This window comes from Schistocerca serialis, chromosome 6 (genome assembly GCF_023864345.2).
Source record: "Schistocerca serialis cubense isolate TAMUIC-IGC-003099 chromosome 6, iqSchSeri2.2, whole genome shotgun sequence".
Classification (NCBI taxonomy): Eukaryota; Metazoa; Arthropoda; class Insecta; order Orthoptera; family Acrididae; genus Schistocerca; species Schistocerca serialis.
In genome coordinates, this window is record NC_064643.1 from 210293705 (window position 1) to 210314565 (window position 20861).

General features: G+C 43.4%; 1 protein-coding gene across 1 annotated transcript in view; it reads right to left on the reverse strand.

The window, feature by feature from the left end:
- Positions 1 to 20861, reverse strand: part of LOC126484757 (monocarboxylate transporter 9) — a 694178-nt gene that overhangs the window by 134646 nt on the left and 538671 nt on the right. Inside the window, exon 2 of the mRNA XM_050108351.1 lies at positions 18228 to 18347. Coding sequence (XP_049964308.1) covers positions 18228 to 18347 — 120 coding nt within the window. The remainder of the gene's footprint in view (positions 1 to 18227; positions 18348 to 20861) is intronic.

Genomic DNA, 20861 nt, shown 5'->3' on the forward strand with positions numbered 1-20861 from the left:
GTAGAGCGTAATGGGTAAACCGTGTAAGGTTAATAGCTGAAAGCCATAAACCATGCCTGGCCCCAGCGGCTGAGCGATTTTTCCTCGGCTCTGCGCCGTTTTGGTGCGGGGTGCTGCTCGCTCGCTACACTGCGGGTAAAAACCGGCCAGTGGCAGTGCATAACTTGATCGGGTTTCCGCTACGGTTTCCAGTTCGCGAGCGATCTGACCTTACTTTCCGAATAGTCCTCGTAGTACGTCAGAGAAATGTTTCTTCTGCTTTAGAGACATTTTATGTGACAGCAGGATGCGGATTGACTTGAAACATATGAAACATATAATACTCGTGCACTGAAACAGAGGGAACATTGTAACGAGTAGTGCTATCTCTGATGTTATGACGTAGTGATATTTTGCACCTTAGTTATTGCTGGCTTTGGAATGTCCGAAGCCGAGTGCGCTTTCTCTTGCTATTTTTGTCGTCAATATTACTTGAGCGCAACTGGTCACACGCCGAGTTAGTGTGCAAAGCGCCGTTGTTTGTGTTTAGTACAGAGCGGTCGTGAGGAGCCGCGTCGCGCATAAATACTATGAAGAACTTGATAAAGAATGAAATCGAGAGTTCAAAGAGTTTCGTCAGATTGCAGGCTAAAGGCAAGTTCGACTAATTCGGTTAATTGGCGAAAAGGAAAGTTGCGGATAAAAAGGCATTGTGGTTCCTGATTAGTAGCTTCGTTATCCCAAAGCAATGCTGTTTAAAGAGATGGGAAAAGGCTTCTGTGACCAGTGATTGACTGTTAAGTTAGTGTGCAAACGAAGTGTAGCAATGGTTAATTCAGCATGAGAGTGAAATGAGCTTAAAAGTTAACTCAAGTGTGGATGAGTTTAGGCATTCTTAGGGAAGTGTGTTACATACTAACGTGTTACGAGTAAATAGGGCGAAGCAATATTAATGTGCACTGTTGTTCCTTCAAAGTGACATTTTCCGCTTCATAATTAAGAAACTAACATTTGCAAAGTGTAAGAGACACGTGTCCATATTAGAGGCAAGGTCAAATTATTTAGTAACGAAGCGTGTTCTCTCGGTGAAGTTACCGGCAGGCACAAAAAAAAAAAAAAAAAAAAAAAAAAAACGAAGTACGAGTAGTTTTACAGTTGTGATCGGAGCCTTTACCAGCGTATATGTTGTTTCCAGGGCTCTCGGGTGTCCAGCCGGATGCGATCGTTGAAGTCCCACGATATTTCGGCGAATAACCTTCCCGCCATCATCTGGTGGTTCTGATGGAATAGTCTGCTCATTGTCAGTGTCATTTATGCCCGTCAGTCGGGCTTCGACGGAGCATTCCATCAGAACCTCCTGATGATGGAGGAAAGGTTATTCGCCGAAATATCGTGGGACTTCAACGATCGAATCCGGCTGGACACCCGAGAGCCCCGGAAACAGTTTTACAGTTAAAATATCCACGGGTGTGCTGCCGGTCTACAGTGTCCAACGGGCACAATATTTCGGCGATCATACATGTCGCCATCATCAGGTGAACTGACGGACTGAGCTCCTGTGTGCCCGTTGGACACTGTAGACCGGCAGCACACCCGTGGATATTTTGATTATCAAATACGCCGGGAGAAACTCAAGAATCACAGTTTTACAGTTGTTCCGTGATTGGGGAAGTTATTACAAAGTCTCATATCAAGTAGGGGCAAGACATTTTTGTGCAAAATATTTATATAAGGATGATAGTTTCGTTATATATCTTGTAAGAGATGCAACTGAAACATCCAGTGCATAGGATTGACTTGGAAGTTTGTCACTAAAACAACGGAAATTCAGTATCAGTATTCTATGTTTCAAGAACGCCCCACTCATACTAAACCTCCATAAAGGCCTCACTTTAGCCGATGAGTCCGTAGATCGTGGTATGACGGGCGTACAGTACAACTGGCCACGCGTTCCCACCCTAGTTCTGTGATATTTAAGCCAGTCCGTCCTTGAACGGAGTTAGTGAACCGCCGCGTGGGAATTCTTCCTACGTGTTATGTGGAGATGCTCTCGTAGTTATGTGTCCCCTTGCAGAGCCGTAGCAGCGCCCCCGGATTCCGAAAGGGCAACGCTACTGTCTATGTTTTACGTAATGAAGCAGTAAGAAGTTGGTTTCGTGCAGATAATTTTTAGACTGGATGCCATTATCGTGCGTTCATTTAAGAAACACCTAAAATGAACTTTATCTACTGATTATAAGCTAACTATTAGTAGTACGAGAGCATAATCTACCGCATGACTAGATCGAAAGGCATCCTATCGACGACCGCCGACTATGGCGCACAGTCTGTATCAGTTATGCGAAAGTTTTTCATTTATTTGTCAACCTCAACTTGTAAGGTGTCAGGCAAATCCAACACCTTCCATGAAAACCCTGACATGATAAGCAAATCCAGTAGTATGTCACATAGTTCCGAATAAATCGTGACATTAAATTAACCAAAGTAATATGAGTAACGAGTGAGCAAATGGAATACCACAGACTAACACAAGAATGCCTAAATGCATGTCATACCTTCCCACCGTGAAACAGACGCAGTTCCGAGGGGAGAAACGAGAACAGTAGCCGAGAGCAGAACCGTGTTAAGTTAGAAGGCCCTACGATAAGGGACGGACACCCACGTCGCCAGCTAACCGTTAGGACCACCCCCCAGCCCATGTTAAAAGCTAGAGCCCTCCAGAAGAACAGTATAGATCTTACGATAAAACAAAAAAGGGCCACACCACCCGCAAGTGTTAGCGTGAGACTTTTACGCGTCTCTGTTACGTTAGGACCACCCCCCAGCCCGTGTTAAAAGATAGGGCCCTCCAGAAGAACGGTATAGATCTTACGATAACACTAAAGGACCACACCAGCTGCAAGTTTTAGCGTGAGACTTTTTCGGGTCTCTGTTACGTTGCAAACTTTAAAAACATTGCCCCACCACGAAAAGTATAACGTTTCTCATTGGATAGACAGAACTTTTGTAGGCGGAGCTTAAGGTTAACATTGAGACCCTGATTGGTCAGATGAAAACACAGCCAGATAGTGTTTTTTTAAACCAACTTCGGTAAATTGTAGTAACGAGAAGTTAGGGGGGAGTTGCTTCCGAGACGGCGAGCTGTATGGAGCTGCGCCGCCCGTTGCCCCCCTGAAGCTGCCTAACCAACGACAAGGTAATGAACGCACGCGATGCCGCATAACAGCGCATAAAGCTTCACTCAGAACTCCAGAAGTCTCATCTGTTACACCCCCTTTTTACGTAATACTAGTGTCGATCGTCAATTAAAGCTCATGGTGTTCACATTTGCCACTTGAAGTAAAAATCTGAAACGCGATGATTTTTCTGTTATATAGTTATTGAGAAGCCACATCAGCCACTGTAATTTACGACAAGTTAGATAATTAATTAAAGATAATTGAGGGTCACTGTAGATCATTTTGATAGTTTTCTCTCTTGTGAAACTTAATTTAAACCTAGATTATAGATGTGATATGGCATAGGTCATCCTTCGATCCATTGTAGAACTTGGAAACCCATTCATGGAATATTCGTTCACATTTTCGTTGAACGCAGTTGGTTTTTACCATCCTGTATTAAATCATTTCCTTTTATCAATAGTGCAATTTATAAACGATGTTTTGTGAGTGGAATAAAATTTCCAGTGGTAAACTTAACTGCTTTTTCGACGTTATTTTACCAGCTAACTAAAAATAGGAAAGCCTTGAACCCCTTCCACTAAATTTAGTTAGTATTAAGATTCTTTTACAGGGAGTGCAGTGGAGCTGACTCTGAAATCATTAAGTATTTGGTTATATCATCGCTAGTCTCACTGAACTCTTCTGAATTCTACATGTCATGTGTGGTCTGGCGTCTCCTTACCAGCAACAGGTCCCAGGTTCAAACTAGTCAATTCCCTAAAAAACACGCTCAGAGCGTCGTTGCGCGACAGTGGTAGGGAGACACGACATAGAACAAACAGACACCACACAGAATGTTAGAAACTTTTCCTGGCATTGTAAAATTACTGAAAGATAGTATTTATAACCCGCAGACTCTTCCTAACGTCTGAGAGGCAAAAGGCAACTTTCGTTAGCAAATATTTATTAATAACAATTACTTGATTCGCACTAGAATACACGTACTTTCCCTACGCATCTCTATGCTGACGTCACGAGCGATTTCTCCATCAGCACCTCATCCCACTGGCTCAGAAAGCGCCCAGCATGGGAACCTACCGCTCGCTCCTTACTCCGTAGGTATTGTAGTGCTGAAACATTCACTTCACACGTGTGAAGTAGCAAACCCGTAAATAAAGTAAAATGAGCTCTTGTCTGCAAATAAGGAGCACCTTACAATGTGTATATTTCAGTTTTTGGTGCACACATGCATGCTCATCTAAGGCGTAATTCCAAAGTGTGGAATAAACTGTTCCTCTAGTATGGAAACGACTCATCGTCGGTTTCATACACCTACTGAAACAGTAACATACCTGCTCTAGAGGTCTGTAAGGAGAATTTAGAAAAAAGCATATCCTAAAAACATGACATAATGCGTATACTAACCTCAGTTTTTGAATGCTTGTCATATGTTTAACACTGTAACAGCAATTTTATGAATGCCCGTTTATGTTTGAACAAAAAACTGTGTAACTTGAATCGTGTATTTGTAAAACCATACCTGAATGAGGGAACTGAACCTGTCTAAAAGTAAGTAGTTACAGCATTTGGTTTTAGCGAAGCTTCAGCTGCGAAGCCATCCAATGATTCCTTTGCTGGTCTCTGTGGTGTTGTGCAATTAAATATCAAGATTGACAGTAACATGTGCGATGAATAGGGGATTTGAGAAGATCACTTTAATGATTTACAGAAACGAAATTTTATTTAAACAGAATCTTCATGATTGTATCTCAAACTTGCTTCTTTTTAGTACGTGGTTTGTTGCAGCAGAGTGAAGTAAAGGAAGCTCTCTACAGCCTCATCACAACCCTGACTAATTACTGCCGTCACTGTAACAGTAACTTGCCTATGTGATCATTATCAGTAGGAGTAGGTAAGTACCAGGATGTACCATTATTAATAGCGAAAACTTTTGCGGGTAAAGGTATACTATAACAGACCCAAAATCGTACAAGTACACAAGGCTCTGAAAATCTCATATATCCCCAGAAACCGATTTTTGTTTCTCGGAATGTATGAAGTTTGTCATGCAACAACTCATAGCGCTATAGCGGCTGCATGTAGTATTGTTTAGACTGCGCGGCGATGAGATGTCTGCGTGTCTGTGCACTTGTTAGGCGTATCAGTGATGTTAAAAATATGGCAGAGGCCACTGCATTAATCGTTAGTGACTGTGTTAGCACATGGCGCACTTATTTTTCCTTAAAATATTTGTGTTGTTGCCGGCCGAAGTGGCCGTGCGGTTAAAGGCGCTGCAGTCTGGAACCGCAAGACCGCTACGGTCGCAGGTTCGAATCCTGCCTCGGGCATGGATGTTTGTGATGTCCTTAGGTTGGTTAGGTTTAACTAGTTCTAAGTTCTAGGGGACTAATGACCTCAGCAGTTGAGTCCCATAGTGCTCAGAGCCATTTGAACCATATTTGCGTTGTTCGCTGTCAGATATGTTCACACTTGATTGTGACTGGTGTCCATCTTCTAACCTGAGGATAATGTTCCTGTGCGACCGTGAGGAACGAACAATGAAGTAGCAGTGGGAACTTATATGCTTCGAGCCCCGTTTAAATTCTGAGTAGTCAGGTAATTTTTATTCTTAGTATCATGTGCATGAATGCCAGTGTTATTTAAAAATTCTGGACAGCTTTGAAAGATACCTCTATTACTGAGTGAATGCAATGAGATGGTGTTATTAACAAGCCCAGCCACTTGAGAAGTGTCAGCAGGTGTCTCACGGACACACATTGCTACATATAATCGTTTTCGCACATTCCTGTGCCTTGATAATTTATGTCTAAATAGATAATTGCACCAGGGTATATTATTCCACAGAACGTTAGTGAGAGGAGGACATACACAAAGCCAGCAGATGATCTGAAATGTTCATCAATAAAAATGACAATTTTTTATGAAATGATTATCAGTGCACATGCAACATACCTCCCACACCTTCACCCACAAATATAGCCTGTCGTCATCCCTCACTTTTAAGGTGCAACAAATGTTTACTTTTTAATAATAATAACAACAATAAAAGATATAAAATGATATAATATTCGAACAACAAATGTTTTGCTACAATGAAATATATCAATATTTTATTATAATAAAAATAATTTGTTTACAGTGGCGAATATTACATTGCTTTGGCATAACGTCCAAGAAATTTCAATTCACAATAATACATCATAGGACACATCCGAAAGTGTGAGAATTATTTGTCGCACGCAATTAACTGAAAAACTGTAACAGCAGTAAACTTCCACAAGCAAAGCAAAGGGGAACATGTACTTCTTACTAACACCATTTTTTCACATTCAACATCACTTCTGCAACCAAGCAGTTCAATATCAAACGGTACACTAATTACATTTTCAAAGGATGGTCTTGGTACGTCAAAGTTACAACCTGCTTTTTGCCAAGCATACTGCCAACTGAAGGTGGCAGGGGTAAAATACATGGAGCGAAAGGCTATTTACAATTTGTACAGAAAGCAGATGGCAGTTATAAGAGTCGAGGGGTATGAAAGGGAAGCAGTGGTTGGGAAGAGAGTGAGACAGGGTTGTAACCTACCCCCGATGTTATTCAATCTGTATATTGAGCAAGCAATAAAGGAAACAAAAGAAAAGTTCGGAGTAGGTATTAAAATCCATGGAGAAGAAATAAAAACTTTGAGGTTCGCCGATGACATTGTAATTCTGTCAGAGACAGCAAAGGACTTGGAAGATCAGTTGAACGGAATGGACAGCGTCTTGAAAGGAGGGTATAAGATGAACATCATCAAAAGCAAAACGAGGATAATGGAATGTAGTCGAATTAAGTCGGGTGATGCTGAGGGGATTAGATTAGGAAATGAGATACTTAAGGTAGTAAAGGAGTTTTGCTATTTGGGGAGCAAACAACTGATGATGGTCGAAGTAGAGAGGATATAAAATGTAAACTGGCAATGGCAAGGAAAGTGTTTCTGAAGAAGAAAAATTTGTTAGCATCGAGTACAGATTTAAATGTCAGGAAGTCGTTTCTGAAAGTATTTGTATGGTGTGTAGCCATGTATGGAAGTGAAACATGGACGATAAATAGTTTAGACAAGAAGAGAATAGAAGCTTTCGAAATGTGGTGCTACAGAAGAATGCTGAAGATTAGATGGGTAGATCACATAACTAATGAGGAGGTATTGAATAGAATTGGAGAGAAGAGGAGCTTGTGGCACAGCTTGACTAGAAGAAGGGATCGGTTGGTAGGACATGTTCGGACACATCGAAGGATCACCAATTTAGTGTTGGAGGGCAGCGTGGAGGATAAAAATCGTAGAGGGAGACCAAGAGATGAATACACTAAGCAGATTCAGAAGGATGTAGGCTGCAGTAGGTACTGGGAGATGAAGAAGCTTGCACAGGGTAGAGTAGCATGGAGAGCTGCATCAAATCAGTCTCAGGACTGAAGACTACAACAACAACAACAACAACAACAACAACAACAACTGTAACATAGGCACGTTCTTCGGTCAAATGTGCATACTGTTCCATTCCACCTCGCTTTGACCGCTTCATTGAAATCCCAAACCTACACTCTGATTAACTGTGCAAAATTATCAGCTCAGCAGAAAAACTTTATTGTCCAGACAGCATAGTTATTTTAAGCAAGGGGAAATGTAGCAGTAAGTCATAACACTGAAACGTGTGTGCTTTGGGTCCTATTATATCAATATTTTGTTTCTTCGTGTTGCCAAATTTTCTTTCTTAGGCTTTTAACAGGCGGTCATTCAAATGTCTCTGGTGGTAAGAAGCGCAGTTTAAATGCAAATGCTCGTACCATTGTCATTTGGATTAGCGATATATATTCTAAGCACATTTTCGCACATTCCCGAACGTTCGAGGTCACGCACTACCCTTGCTAGTGCAAGGTCTTTCAAATTCCCTCTCGCCTTACTCAGTGTAGCGTGGTGTGCCAGTTCTTTGTGTATGCTCACTAACCGTGTCAGCTTTGTTCCTGATACCAGGTGCGTATAGCCTGTCAATGTGCGGCTTTTCGTAGCTGAAATCTTCCTGGTGAGATCACAAACCTGTTCACACGAGCAAGCCATCACGTAACCCAGCTGAAAAATACCTTGTGTTAAACGTAGCTTGTAAGTCATACACTGAAGCGCCAAAGAAACTGGTATAGGCACGCGTGTTCAAATACAGAGATATTTAAACAGGTAGAATGCGGGACCGCGGTCGGCAACGCCTATATAAGACAAGTGTCTGGCGCCGTTGATAGGTCGGTTACTGCTGCTACAATGGCTGGTTATCAAGATTTAAGGGGCTCCGGAACGCCCTATACTTGCAATGTTAAAATAACGCTTATAAATTACATCTTTCCTCACAAAGTATTTGAGGTAGGAAGTTGAACTTTTTACAGATTATTTATTGGAATATGGGCTACAACTTAACACAGGGATTTTACAAAATTTTAGTTCAGTTATTAAAGATGATTTTTTTTCAATTGTAACGAAAATTCACAACATTTTCTTGCAATTTTTTATTTGTATATTCAAAAATATACAGTTTTTTGGAAAAAGGCTGTGTTAAATTATGCAGAAGGTACTGTGTAACATTTACTGAAAGTTTGAAACAAATATGTTTGGAAGATCCTTAGAAAACATGTAATTAGTATGAGAAAATAAAAGTTTTGGAAATCGAGCGACAAAGATTGGATTAACTTTTTAGTGCATTCCAGGTCCATAGGATGGATTATCTTCATCCTCTGCAAACTCCTCCTCCAGCTTCCTCTTGTTCCTCCTCCTGTTTACTCTTGCTTGTATTTCTAGACTCTTTACAGCCCTGTCTGCAGCCCGAAGGCGTTCCTTGTCTAAAGCAAGCATCGCTCGTTGTTGTGTTCGCAGATTTTGCTACCATTTTCTTCAGTTGCAGTTACTGCAACACTGTTCCAAAAGGTGGTCATGTATGAACACTTATCACATTTCAGTTGTATTTCACTAGCAAGTCCTACGTGCTTTATTATGGAGAGTTCCAGACCAACTTCACTGCAACGAATACATCTTACACAGTTTGAAAAAATTCCTTTGAGAACCGACATATCAAATATTTCATCCACATCCGATTCGCCCATAAAACATTCATAGTTTTCACTCATTGAACCAAGCTTCTTCTGTGAAGTATTTTCTTTCCCACTTTGACTGCTGTGGGCAGGTGTACTTGAGAGGTTAGGTTCACTCACTTGGTTATCGTCTTCATTGTTCACAGTAATAACACATACCTTTAGCTTTCCAACATTTCTCCTTTTCTTAAAAGCCTTCAGAGGATTTCTAATAACTTTACTTTTACTCATTATTATACTTCAACAAAACAGAGACTCAAGAAACAGAATTAACTACGAATATTTTCGAGATAACGACAGAGTAAATAAACATGAAACAATCGACAATCACACCAGCAATATATATTGAACCATCTCAGGTTAGCCACAACACATACTTTATCTCAATCGACAATCACACCAGCAATATATATTGAACCATCTCAGGTTAGCCACAACACATACTTTATCTCACATCACTAAAATGTACCTGATGAACACGGACGTTAATAATAACACCATTTGACAGCAGTTTAACAGCGCCACAGTGGGTCACGCCCATGTAGAACACATTTCAAAAAAAATTTAAAAATAATTGTAGTCTTCAAAATTGAATAAATTATATATCTATTAAAAGGTAATAGTCTGCAGATTCAGAAAACGCAAAAAAGTAAAAATTGAACTTTTCATGATTTTGAGCCTTTCCGGAGCCCCTTAAGTGAGTTTGAACTTGGTGTTATAGTCGGCGCATGAGCGATGGCACACTGCATCTCCGACTTAGCGATGAAGTGGGGATAACCGGCCGATGTGGCCGAGCGGTTCTAGGCGCTTTAGTCCGGAACCGCGCGACCGCTACGATAGCATGTTCGAATCTTGCCTCGAGCATGGATGTGTGTGATACAGTTAGGTTAGTTAGGTTTAAGTAGTTCTAAGTTCTAGGGGACTGATGACCTCAAATGTTAAGTCCCATAGTACTCAGAGCCATTTGAACCATTTTTGAAGTGGGGATTTTCCTGTACGACCATTTCAAGAGTGTATCGTGAATATCAGGAATCCGGTAAAACATCAAATCTCCGAACACGCTGCGGCCGGAAAAAGATCCTGCAAGAAGGGGACCAACAACGACCGAAGAGAAACGTTCAAGATGACAGAAGTGGAACCCTTCCGCAAATTGCTGCAGATTTCAATGCTGGGTCATCAACAAGCGGCAGCGTGCCAACCATTCAACGAAACTTCATAGATAAGGGCTGTCGGAGCCGAAGGTCCACACGTGTACCCTTGATGACTGCACGACACAGAGCTAAACGCCTCGCTTAGGCTCGTCAACGACGACGTTGGACTTATTGATGACTGAAAACATGTTACGTAGTCGGACGAGTCTCGTTTCAAATTGTATGGAGCAGATGGACGTGTACGGGTATGGAGACAACCTCATGAGTCCATGGACCCTGCATGTCAGCAGGGGATTGTTCAAGCTGGTGGAGGCTCTATAATGGTGTGGGGCGTGCGTAGTTGGAGTGATATGGGACCCCCCCATACGTCTAGACACGACTCTGACAGGTGACACGTACGTAAGCATCCTGTCTGATCACCTGCATCCATTCATGTCCACTGCGCATTCCGACGGACTTGAGCAATTCCGGCAGGACAATGCGACTCCACACACGTCCAGAATTGCTACAGAGTGGGCTCAGGAACACTCTTCTAAGTTCAAACACTTCCGATGTCCACCAAATTCCCCAGACATGAACATTATTGAGCATATCTGGGATGCCTTGCAACGTGCTGTTCAGAAGAGATCTCCACCCCCTCGTACTCTTACGGATTTATGGACAGCTCTGCAGAATTCATGGTGTCAGTTGCTTCTAACATTACTTCAGACAGTCGAGTCCATGTCACGTCGTATTGCGGAACTTCTGTGTGCTCGCGGGCGCCCTGCAAATTATTAGGCAGGAGTACCAGTTTCTTTGGCTCTTCAATGTAGAATTCTGTTTTCGAGACTCTTAGCTCTTCTTCTTTTTCTGCAGTTATGGATTAGGCGTTGTCTGTTGGGTCTTGATACATTGTCTGTCCATCTCTTTTTATGTTATACAAGAGCTCTTATTCCTGCCGCCATGTAAGAAGACGATAGTTGTTTACTGTCCGTTCTTTGTACGTTTTCCTACCAGGCGTTGCCCTGTTTGCTTATTCTACTTTCAATAGTTCTTGTAGCACTGTTTCGTTTTCTATATTGTCTGTTCTTGAGTGGCCTTTCTTCTCTCTTAGAAATTTTGATTTCTACGTTTTGTATTTCACCTAATATAATCTAAATTAATTTCTATGCAGAAGCGATGGAACAGCCAAATTTTTATAAATTTTTTCTCTCGTTTCTTGACTGGTCTTATTTTTAAATACATTATGAATGGCACCACATATACTGCCGAAAAAAATACAGCACCCTCAAGAACAAAGTATTTTATTCAAAAGTAATGTGACAGGTAGTTTATCATTGTAGAAACATATGATAACAGATTAAGACCAAATGAAACGCACATATCACAATAAACGGTGTCGAAAATTTGCATCAGTACACAGTGTCCCCCCCCCCCCCCTCCTCTGGTGGCAGCGCAAATGGTTCAAATGGCTCTGAGCACTATGGGACTTAACATCTGTGGTCATCAGTCCCCTAGAACTTAGAACTACTTAAACCTAACTAACCTAAGGACATCACAAACATCCATGCCCGAGGCAGGATTCGAACGTGCGACCGTAGCAGTCGTGCGGTTCCGGACTGAGCGCCTAGAACCGCTAGACCACCGCGGCCGGCGCGGCAGCGCAGAGGTGTAGTCTAGCATGCAAACGATCGTAAAGGTGCCGAATGGCGTTCTGCGATAGACTGTCCCACGGACCTTGCACCTTTGTTGCAATTCGGCAATGGTTCTTGTAAGATGTGGAGCATGAGGAAGTTCCCGCTTCACTATGACTCGTAAGTGTTCAATTGGCGAGAGATCTGTTGCTCTTGCTGATCAGAGCAGTAGTTATACACTATGAACAATAAATTGCGCCGCAACAGCCGTATGTGGACGCGCATTGTCCTGCTGGAAAATCACGCCACATTCCTTTTGAAGAAATGGCAGTAGCACGGGAATAACAGTCTGTACATTGTAGCGGCCACTGGTTACTTTATACTGCAGAAACACCAAATGGGACCGCGAGCCTTAACTGATGGCCCCCACACCATGAAGCCTGACGTGGGACTTGTGTGTTGTTGGTGAATGCACACCGAAATAGACCGCTACCAGGTCTATGCCACGCACTTGCAGTGCATCCCTCGCATACGAACAGAACCTGCTCTTATGACTTGAGACAGCAGAGTGACATACTACCGCCCAGCCGACTCTTCCAAGACGCCAGAAGAGCAATGCTAGGTGGTGTCGCGGTGTCAGTGTTATCACACGTGATTTTAGCCCTGTTTCAGCACACTGTTCCAATGTTCCTTGGTGTACATTAGGTGCACCATATGCCCAGGTTTGTTCCCTGGATGATGTTCGGTCCGCCACTGCTGCTCTCACAATGCGTCAATCCTGGTTTGCGTCTGTACGTGGACGTCCAGAACCAGCTCTGCTGTCTCGCCAATGTTCCACAGATCACTGCTGAAAGCAGCAAGGTACCAAAGGTACGTTGTTCCCAACGTGTGCAGTAACCCGTCGACACGCCCATCCAGCTTCCTGTAGGCCCATAATGCGACACTGATCAAATGGCTGAAGTTGTTCAAGAGGAGTATGTACTCGCCGGCGAGGCATGGTTATACCCTAGAATGAATGTTGCACATACTGTTCGCCGTTAAACTGAGCAAAATTACTGCCTGCAGTGGCAAAACAGGGGGCGGTTCAAATGGCTCTGAGCACTATGAGACTTAACACCTGAGGTCATCAGTCCCCTAGAACTTAGAACTACTTAAAGCTAACCAACCTAAGGACATCACACACATCAATGACCGAGGCAGAATTCGAACCTGCGACCGTAGCAGCAGCGTGGTTCCGGAGTGAAGCGCCTGGAACCGCTCGGCCACAGCGGCCGGCACAGGGTGGGGACACACAGGCGTCCAGAGTGCCACCTTATCGCCAAAGACGGTGCGCAATCAATCACTAACAATAGAAACCCTCAATGTGCACATATTGCACTCTGGTGTCCCTGAACGCAGTCCCTGAGGGTGTTGCATGTTTCTTCCGGCAGTGTATGTATTTTCAAATGTGGCCAATCTTGCACCTATATGTTTATTACCGTCTAGACCGATTCAACATCCGAAAAAAGTGAAGAATGACACTTGTTCTAAAATCACATTCTCCACAATGTTTTAGGATCGGAACGCATGTTTGTCCCAGAAAGCCGTAATTTTAGTCTAGGTCTTAGAAACACAGTATTGTTTGCAAAGGTCATTCAGGTGGTATAGTGCACGTTGACCTGATCTTGCTATACCAAGACATTATCTGCATGAAGTAAACCATTTAACATGGTTTCTTTTGCTATTTTAACACCTTTTGTATGTTTTGCCTCTAGTTTAGGATAATGTATTTAATATGGGTATTAAAAAGCATGGGTGATATTTTGCGTCCTTGACGTACTCTTATTTTTTAAATTTTTTCCGTACTTGTATCACTTGCATTTACTGTAATTTCTTCCAATCCATATGTGGCATACAGCAAACCAGTGCTTAACAGTATTGGTTAAAAACAATCTTGGTTGGAATTTTAGTTTTTTTTATTTTTCAACGACGCGTTTCGCCTTATTTAGGCATCTTCAGGTTATCTTTTCTAAATGGATGCAAGAGGCACCAAGATCTACATAACGCGTTCCCGTTCACAGGAGCTCTGTAACTCGCTCCTGTGAACGGGAACGCGTTATGCAGATCATGGTGCCTCTCGCATCCATCTAGAAAAGATAACCTGAAGATGCCTAAGTAAGGCGAAACGCGTCGTTGAAAAATAAAAAACTAAAATTGCAACAAAGATTGTCTTTAACCGATACTTACTGTAATTTTTAATTCTTTTACAGGCTTCTTACACTGAGGTGACAAAAGTCATCGGATACCTCCTAATGTCGTGTCGGACCTGCTTTTGTCTGCCGTAACGCAGCAACTCCGCGTGGCATGGACTCAACGCGTTGTTGGAAGTCCCCTGCAGAAATATTGAACCATGATGCCTCTGTAGCCGTCCACAAATCCGGAGGTGTTGCTGGTACAGGATTTTGTGCATGGCAAGACCTCTCGATTATGTCCCATAAATGTTCGATGGGGTTCCTGTCAGCCGATCTAGAAAGCCGAAAGTTTCTCCAGAATGTTCTTCAAACCAATCACGAACTATTGTGGCCCGGTCACATGGCTCACTGTCAGAGATAAAAATTCCATCGTTGTTTGGTAACATGAAGTCCATGAATGGCTGTAGATGGTCTCCAAGTAGCCCGGCACAATCGTTTACAGCCAATGATCGGTTCAGTTTGACCAGAGGACTCAGTCCATTCCATGTAAACACAGATCACGCCATTATAGAGCCACCAACATCTTACACAGTGCCTTTTTGACAACTTGGGTGCATAGCATTCGTAGGGTCTATGCCACACTCTGACCCTACTATCAGCTCTTACCAACTATAATCGGGGCTTATATGACCAGGCCAAGGTTTTCCAATGCTATAGGGTCCAAAGGATACGGTCACGAGCCTAGGAGGGGCGCTACAGGCGATATGTCATACCATCTGCTTCCATAGCCCACTAACGTCAGATTTCGCGGCACTGGTCTAACGGATACGTTCGTTCTAGTTTCCGCATATGCTTCCGGTAATTTCACGCAGTGTTGCTTTTCTGTTAGCACTGGCAACTCTACGAAAAACGCCGCTGCTCTCGGTCGTTAAGTGAAGACCATGGGCCACAGTGTTGTCCGTGGTGAGAGAAGATGCCTGGAATTTCGTATTCTCGGAATACTCTCGGCCGCTGTGGCCGAACATTTTTAGGCGCTTCAGTCGGGAACCGCGCTGCTGCTACGGTCGCAGGTTGGAATCCTGCCTCGGGCTTGGTTGTGTGTGATGTCCTTAGGTTAGTTAGGTTTAAGTAGCTCTAAGTACTAGGGGACTGATGACCTCATATGTTAAGTCCCATAGTGCTCAGAGCCATTTGAACCATTTTTCGGCATACTCTTGACTCGGTGGACAAGGAATATTGAATTCCCTAATCATTTCCGAAAGTCCCACGCGTCTAGCACTAAGTACCAATCCACGTTCAAAGACTGCTGATTTCCGCCGTGCGGCCATAATCACGTCGGAAACTTTTCGCACGAATCACTTGGCCACAAATGACAGCTCAACCAGTACACAGCACTTTTATACACCATGTAAGCGATACTACCACGATCGGTACATGGTGGTCCATTGATAGTGATCGGGCAAAATATCTCACGAAATAAGCATCAAACGAAAAAACTACAAAGAACGAAACTCGTCTAGCTTGAAGAGGCAACCAGATGGCGCTACGGTTGGCGCGCTAGATGGCGCCGCCATAGGTCAAACGGATATCAACTGCGTTTTTTAAATAGGAATCCCCCTTTTTTATTACATATTCGTGTAGTACGTAAAGAAATACGAATGTTTTAGTTGGACCACTTTTTTCGCTTTGTGATAGATGGCGCTGTAATAGTCACAAACGTATAAGTACGTCGTATCGCGTGACATTCCGCCAGTGCGGACGGTATTTGCTTCGTGATACATTACCCGTGTTAAAATGGACCGTTTACCAACGACGTCCGGACCGTTCGCCGGATAGTTACGTTATTTAAGGAAACAGGAAGTGTTCAGCCACATGTGAAACGTCAACCATGACCTGCAACAAATGATGATGCCCAGGTAGGTGTTTTAGCTGCTGTCGCGGCTAATCCGCACATCAATAGCAGACAAATTGCGCGAGAATCGGGAATCTCAAAAACGTCGGTGTTGAGAATGCTACATCAGCATCGATTGCACTCGTTCCATATTTCTATGCACCAGGAATTGCATGGCGACGACTTTGAACGTCGTGTACAGTTCTGCCACTGGGCACAAGAGAAATTACGGGACGATGACAGATTTTTTGCAATCGTTCTATTTAGCGACGAAGCGTCATTCACCAACAGCGGTAACGAAAACCGGCATAATATGCACTACTGGGCAATGGAAAATCCACGATGGCTGCGACAACTGGAACATCAGCGAAGTGGTGGGTTCGAGTATGGTGCGGCATTATGGATGGAAGGATAATTGGCTTCCATTTTATCGATGGCAATATAAAGGATGCAATGTTTGCTGATTTCCTACATAATGCTCTACCGATGTTACTACAAGACGTTACACTGCATGCGGCTTTTCGCGGATGATGCTGTAGTATACAGAGAAGTTGCAGCATTAGAAAATTGTAGCGAAATGCAGGAAGATCTGCAGCGGATAGGCACTTGGTGCAGGGAGTGGCAACTGACCCTTAACATAGACAAATGTAATGTATTGCGAATACATAGAAAGAAGGATCCTTTATTGTATGATTATATGATAGCGGAACAAACACTGGTAGCAGTTACTTCTGTAAAATATCTGGGAGTATGCGTGCGGAACGATTTGAAGTGGAATGATCATATAAAATTAATTGTTGGTAAGGCGGGTACCAAGTTGAGATTCATTGGGAGAGTGCTTAGAAAATGTAGTCCATCAACAAAGGAGGTGGCTTACAAAACACTCGTTCGACCTATACTTGAGTATTGCTCCTCAGTGTGGGATCCGTACCAGATCGGTCTGACGGAGGAGATAGAGAAGATCCAAAGAAGAGCGGCGCGTTTCGTCACAGGGTTATTTGGTAACCGTGATAGCGTTACGGTGATGTTTAATAAACTCAAGTGGCATCAGCATCGCGGTGTAGCTTGCTCGCCAGGTTTCGAGAGGGTGCGTTTCTGGATGAGGTATCGAATATATTGCTTCCCCCTACTTATACCTCCCGAGGAGATCACGAATGTAAAATTAGAGAGATTAGAGCGCGCACGGAGGCTTTCAGACAGTCGTTCTTCCCGCGAACCATACGCGACTGGAACAGGAAAGGGAGGTAATGACAGTGGCACGTAAAGTGCCCTCCGCCACACACCGTTGGGTGGCTTGCGGAGTATCAATGTAGATGTAGATGTAGACAGAATGGCGATGTACTTCCAACATGATGGATGTCCGGCACATAGCTCGCGTGAGGTTGAAGTGGGATTGAATAGCATATTTTATGACAGGTGGATTGGTTGTCGAAGCACCATACCATGACCCGCACGTTCACCGGATCTGACGTCTCCGGATTTCTTTCTGTGGGGAAAGTTGAAGGATATTTGCTATCGTGATCCACCGACAACGCCTGACAACACGAGCATTTATTGCATTAATGTGGTACTTACAGCTAATCACGCTGTAACAGCATGCGTTCTCAGAAATGATAAGTTCACAAAGGTACATGTATCACATTGGAACAACCGAAATAAAATGTTCAAACGTACCTACGTTCTGTGTTTTAATTTAAGAAACCTACCTGTTAACAACTGTTCGTCTAAAATTGTGAGCCATATGTTTGTGACTATTTCAGCGCCATCTATCACAAAGCGAAAAAAGTGGTCCAACTGAAACATTCATATTTCTTTACGTACTACACGAATATGTAATAAAAATGGGGGTCCCTATTTTTAAAAAAATGCAGTTGATATCTGTTTGACCTATGGCAGCGCCATCTAGCGGGCCAACCATAGCGACATCTGGTTTTTCCCTTCAAGCTAGACAAGTTTCGTTCTTTTTAGTTTTTTCGTTTGACGCTTATTTCGTGAGATATTTGGCCCGGTTACGATCAATGGACCACCGTGTATATGTGCATATCGCTATCCCACGACTTCTGTCACGTCAGTGTATATTAATCAATGATCGCACCAAAACTGAGTGTGAGAGTGGGATGGCTACTCACCGGAACAGAAGGTAACGCCGACGAGGATGGAAGCGATGAGCGCGGTGGCGCCCTTGCCCTCCTTGAAGGCGTCCAGGAACTCTACGTAGAGCACGCCGAACGAGTACGTGACGCCGTCCGCTGCAACACACAGGACAGCGGCCTCGTTACAACACAGTGGCTGGTTGCGGGGCGGCGTGGCGCTTGGCACCGCCCGCTAGCTTCCCATCTAAAATAACCGGCGTGCGGCTGTCCTTCCGGGCTGTTGACTCACCGCTGCTGCAGCCGCAGCCGGCGACCTTCCCAAGGCTGCTTCCTTGGCTTACTTCTCTTTCTTTTTTGTTGGAAGCTGAGAGACAGCGCGGAATCGGAGACCTGTGCAGGAATTATTCCGCTCGAATGCAGTACACGGCATCAGACTAAATTCACCGCAAAACTACGAAATCCGGTGGCGACGTTCTGGCAGAGAGGTTAATCTTTGACGGTCTAGAGTACGAATGATAATTTCAAAAAAATGAAGTTAAAATCTTCTGGGTTATTAGGCCGCGTCATGTTTCTTCTAAAATGTTTGACGTTTCGACCCCTCTGCTGGGATCTTCCTCAGGATCTTTTGGTGTCCACTATTGCTAGAACATGAGTGTTCTAGCAGTAGTGGACACCAAAAGATCCTGAAGATCCTGAGGAAGGTCCCAGCAGAGACGTGGAAACGTCGAACATTTTAGAAGAAACATTACGCGGCCTAATAACCCAGAAGATTTTAACTTCAGTGACAACGGCCACAAAAGCCTACAGACTTACATAATTTAAAAAAATTAAATAAATCTATGTGGTTCCAAAGACCTTTTCAAGTCTCAAACGTCTATGGTGTATATATGCAGACTGAAAGAGCGAATGAAAATTTTTACCAACGCTGGTTCAAATGGCTCTGAGCACTACGCGACTTAACTTCTGAGGTCATCAGTCGCCTAGAACTTAGAACTAATTAAACCTAACTAACCTAAGGACATCACACACATCCATGCCCGAGGCAGGATTCGAACCTGCGACCGTAGCGGTCACGCGGTTCCAGACTGAAGCGCCTTTAACCGCACGGCCACACCGGCCGGCTACCAACGCTGGGATTCCATGTCTGCTCATCAGGCAAATGTGACAACCATTACGCCACCCTGGCACATTTTCATTCGCCGCTTCAGTCGTTCCTCTCTATGATGTAGGTCGGTGTCAACAAAATATTTTCTCATTCGGAGGAGAAAGTTGGTGATTGGAATTTCGTGAGAAGATTCAGTCGCAACGAAAAACGCCTTTCTTTTAATGATTTCCAGCCCAAATCCTGTATCATTTCTGCCTTCCAATTTTTCGCGATAATACAAAACGTGCTGTCTTTCTTTGAACTTTTTAGATGTACTCCGTCAGTCCTATCTGGTAAGGATCTCACACCGCAGCATTATTCTAAAAGAGGACAAGCGTAGTGTAGGCAGTCTCCTTAGTAGCTCTGTTACATTTTCTAAGTGTCCTGCCAATAAAACGCAGCCTTTGGTTAGCTTCCCCACAACATTTTGTATGTGTTCTTTCCAATTTAAGTTGTTCGTAATTGTAATACCTAGGTATTTAATTGAATTTACGACTTTTGGATTAGACTGATTTATCGTGTAACCGAAGTTTAACGAGTTCCTTTTAGCACTAGTGTGGATGACCTCACACTTTTCGTTATTTAGGGTCAAATGCCACTTTTCGCACGATTCAGATATTTTTTTCTAAATCGTTTTGCAGTTTGTTTTGATCTTCTGATGACTTTATTAGTCGATAAACGACAGCATCATCTGCAGACAACCGAAGACGGCTGCTCAGATTGTCTCCCAAATCGTTTATATAGATAAGGAACAGCAAAGGGCCTATAACACTACCTTGTGGAACGCCTGAAATCACTTCTGTTTTACTCGATGACTTTCCGTCAATTACTTCGAAGTGTGACCTCTCTGACAGGAAATCACAAATCCAGTCACATAACAGAGGCGATATTCCGTAAGCACGCAATTTCACTACGAGCCACTTGTGTGGTACAGTGTCGAAACCCTTCCGGAAATCCAGGAATACTGAATCGATCTGAAATGCCTTGTCAATAGCACTCAGCACTTGTTGTGAATAAAGAGTCAATTGTGTTTCACAGGAACGATGTTTTCTAAACCCATGTTGACTGTGTGTCAATAGACCGCTTCCTTCGAGGTAATTCATAATGTCCTAAAATCCTGCTGCATATCTACGTTAACGATATGGGCCTGTAATTTAGTGGATCACTCCTACTACCTTTCTTGAATATTGGCGTGACCTGTTAAACTTTCCAGTCTTTGGGTACAGACCTTTCGTCGAGCGAACGGTTGTATATGTTTGTTAAGTATGGTGCTAATGCTCAGCATACTCGGAAAGGAACCTAATCGGTATACAGTCTGGACCAGAAGACTTGCTTTTATTCTGATGTGCTATTGCAAGACAGTTGGAGAGCCTCTGGAATGTTGTTCGAGTTTAGGAAGAATACCAAGTTGCCTGACGCGTGAATGGGAATTTGGATTCAGGAGAGAGGTGTGGTAGGGTAGTCAGTGGAGCTATGCGAAGCCACTGTGCTAGGATGTCTTAGTTGTCAGCGCATCTGCCTAGTGA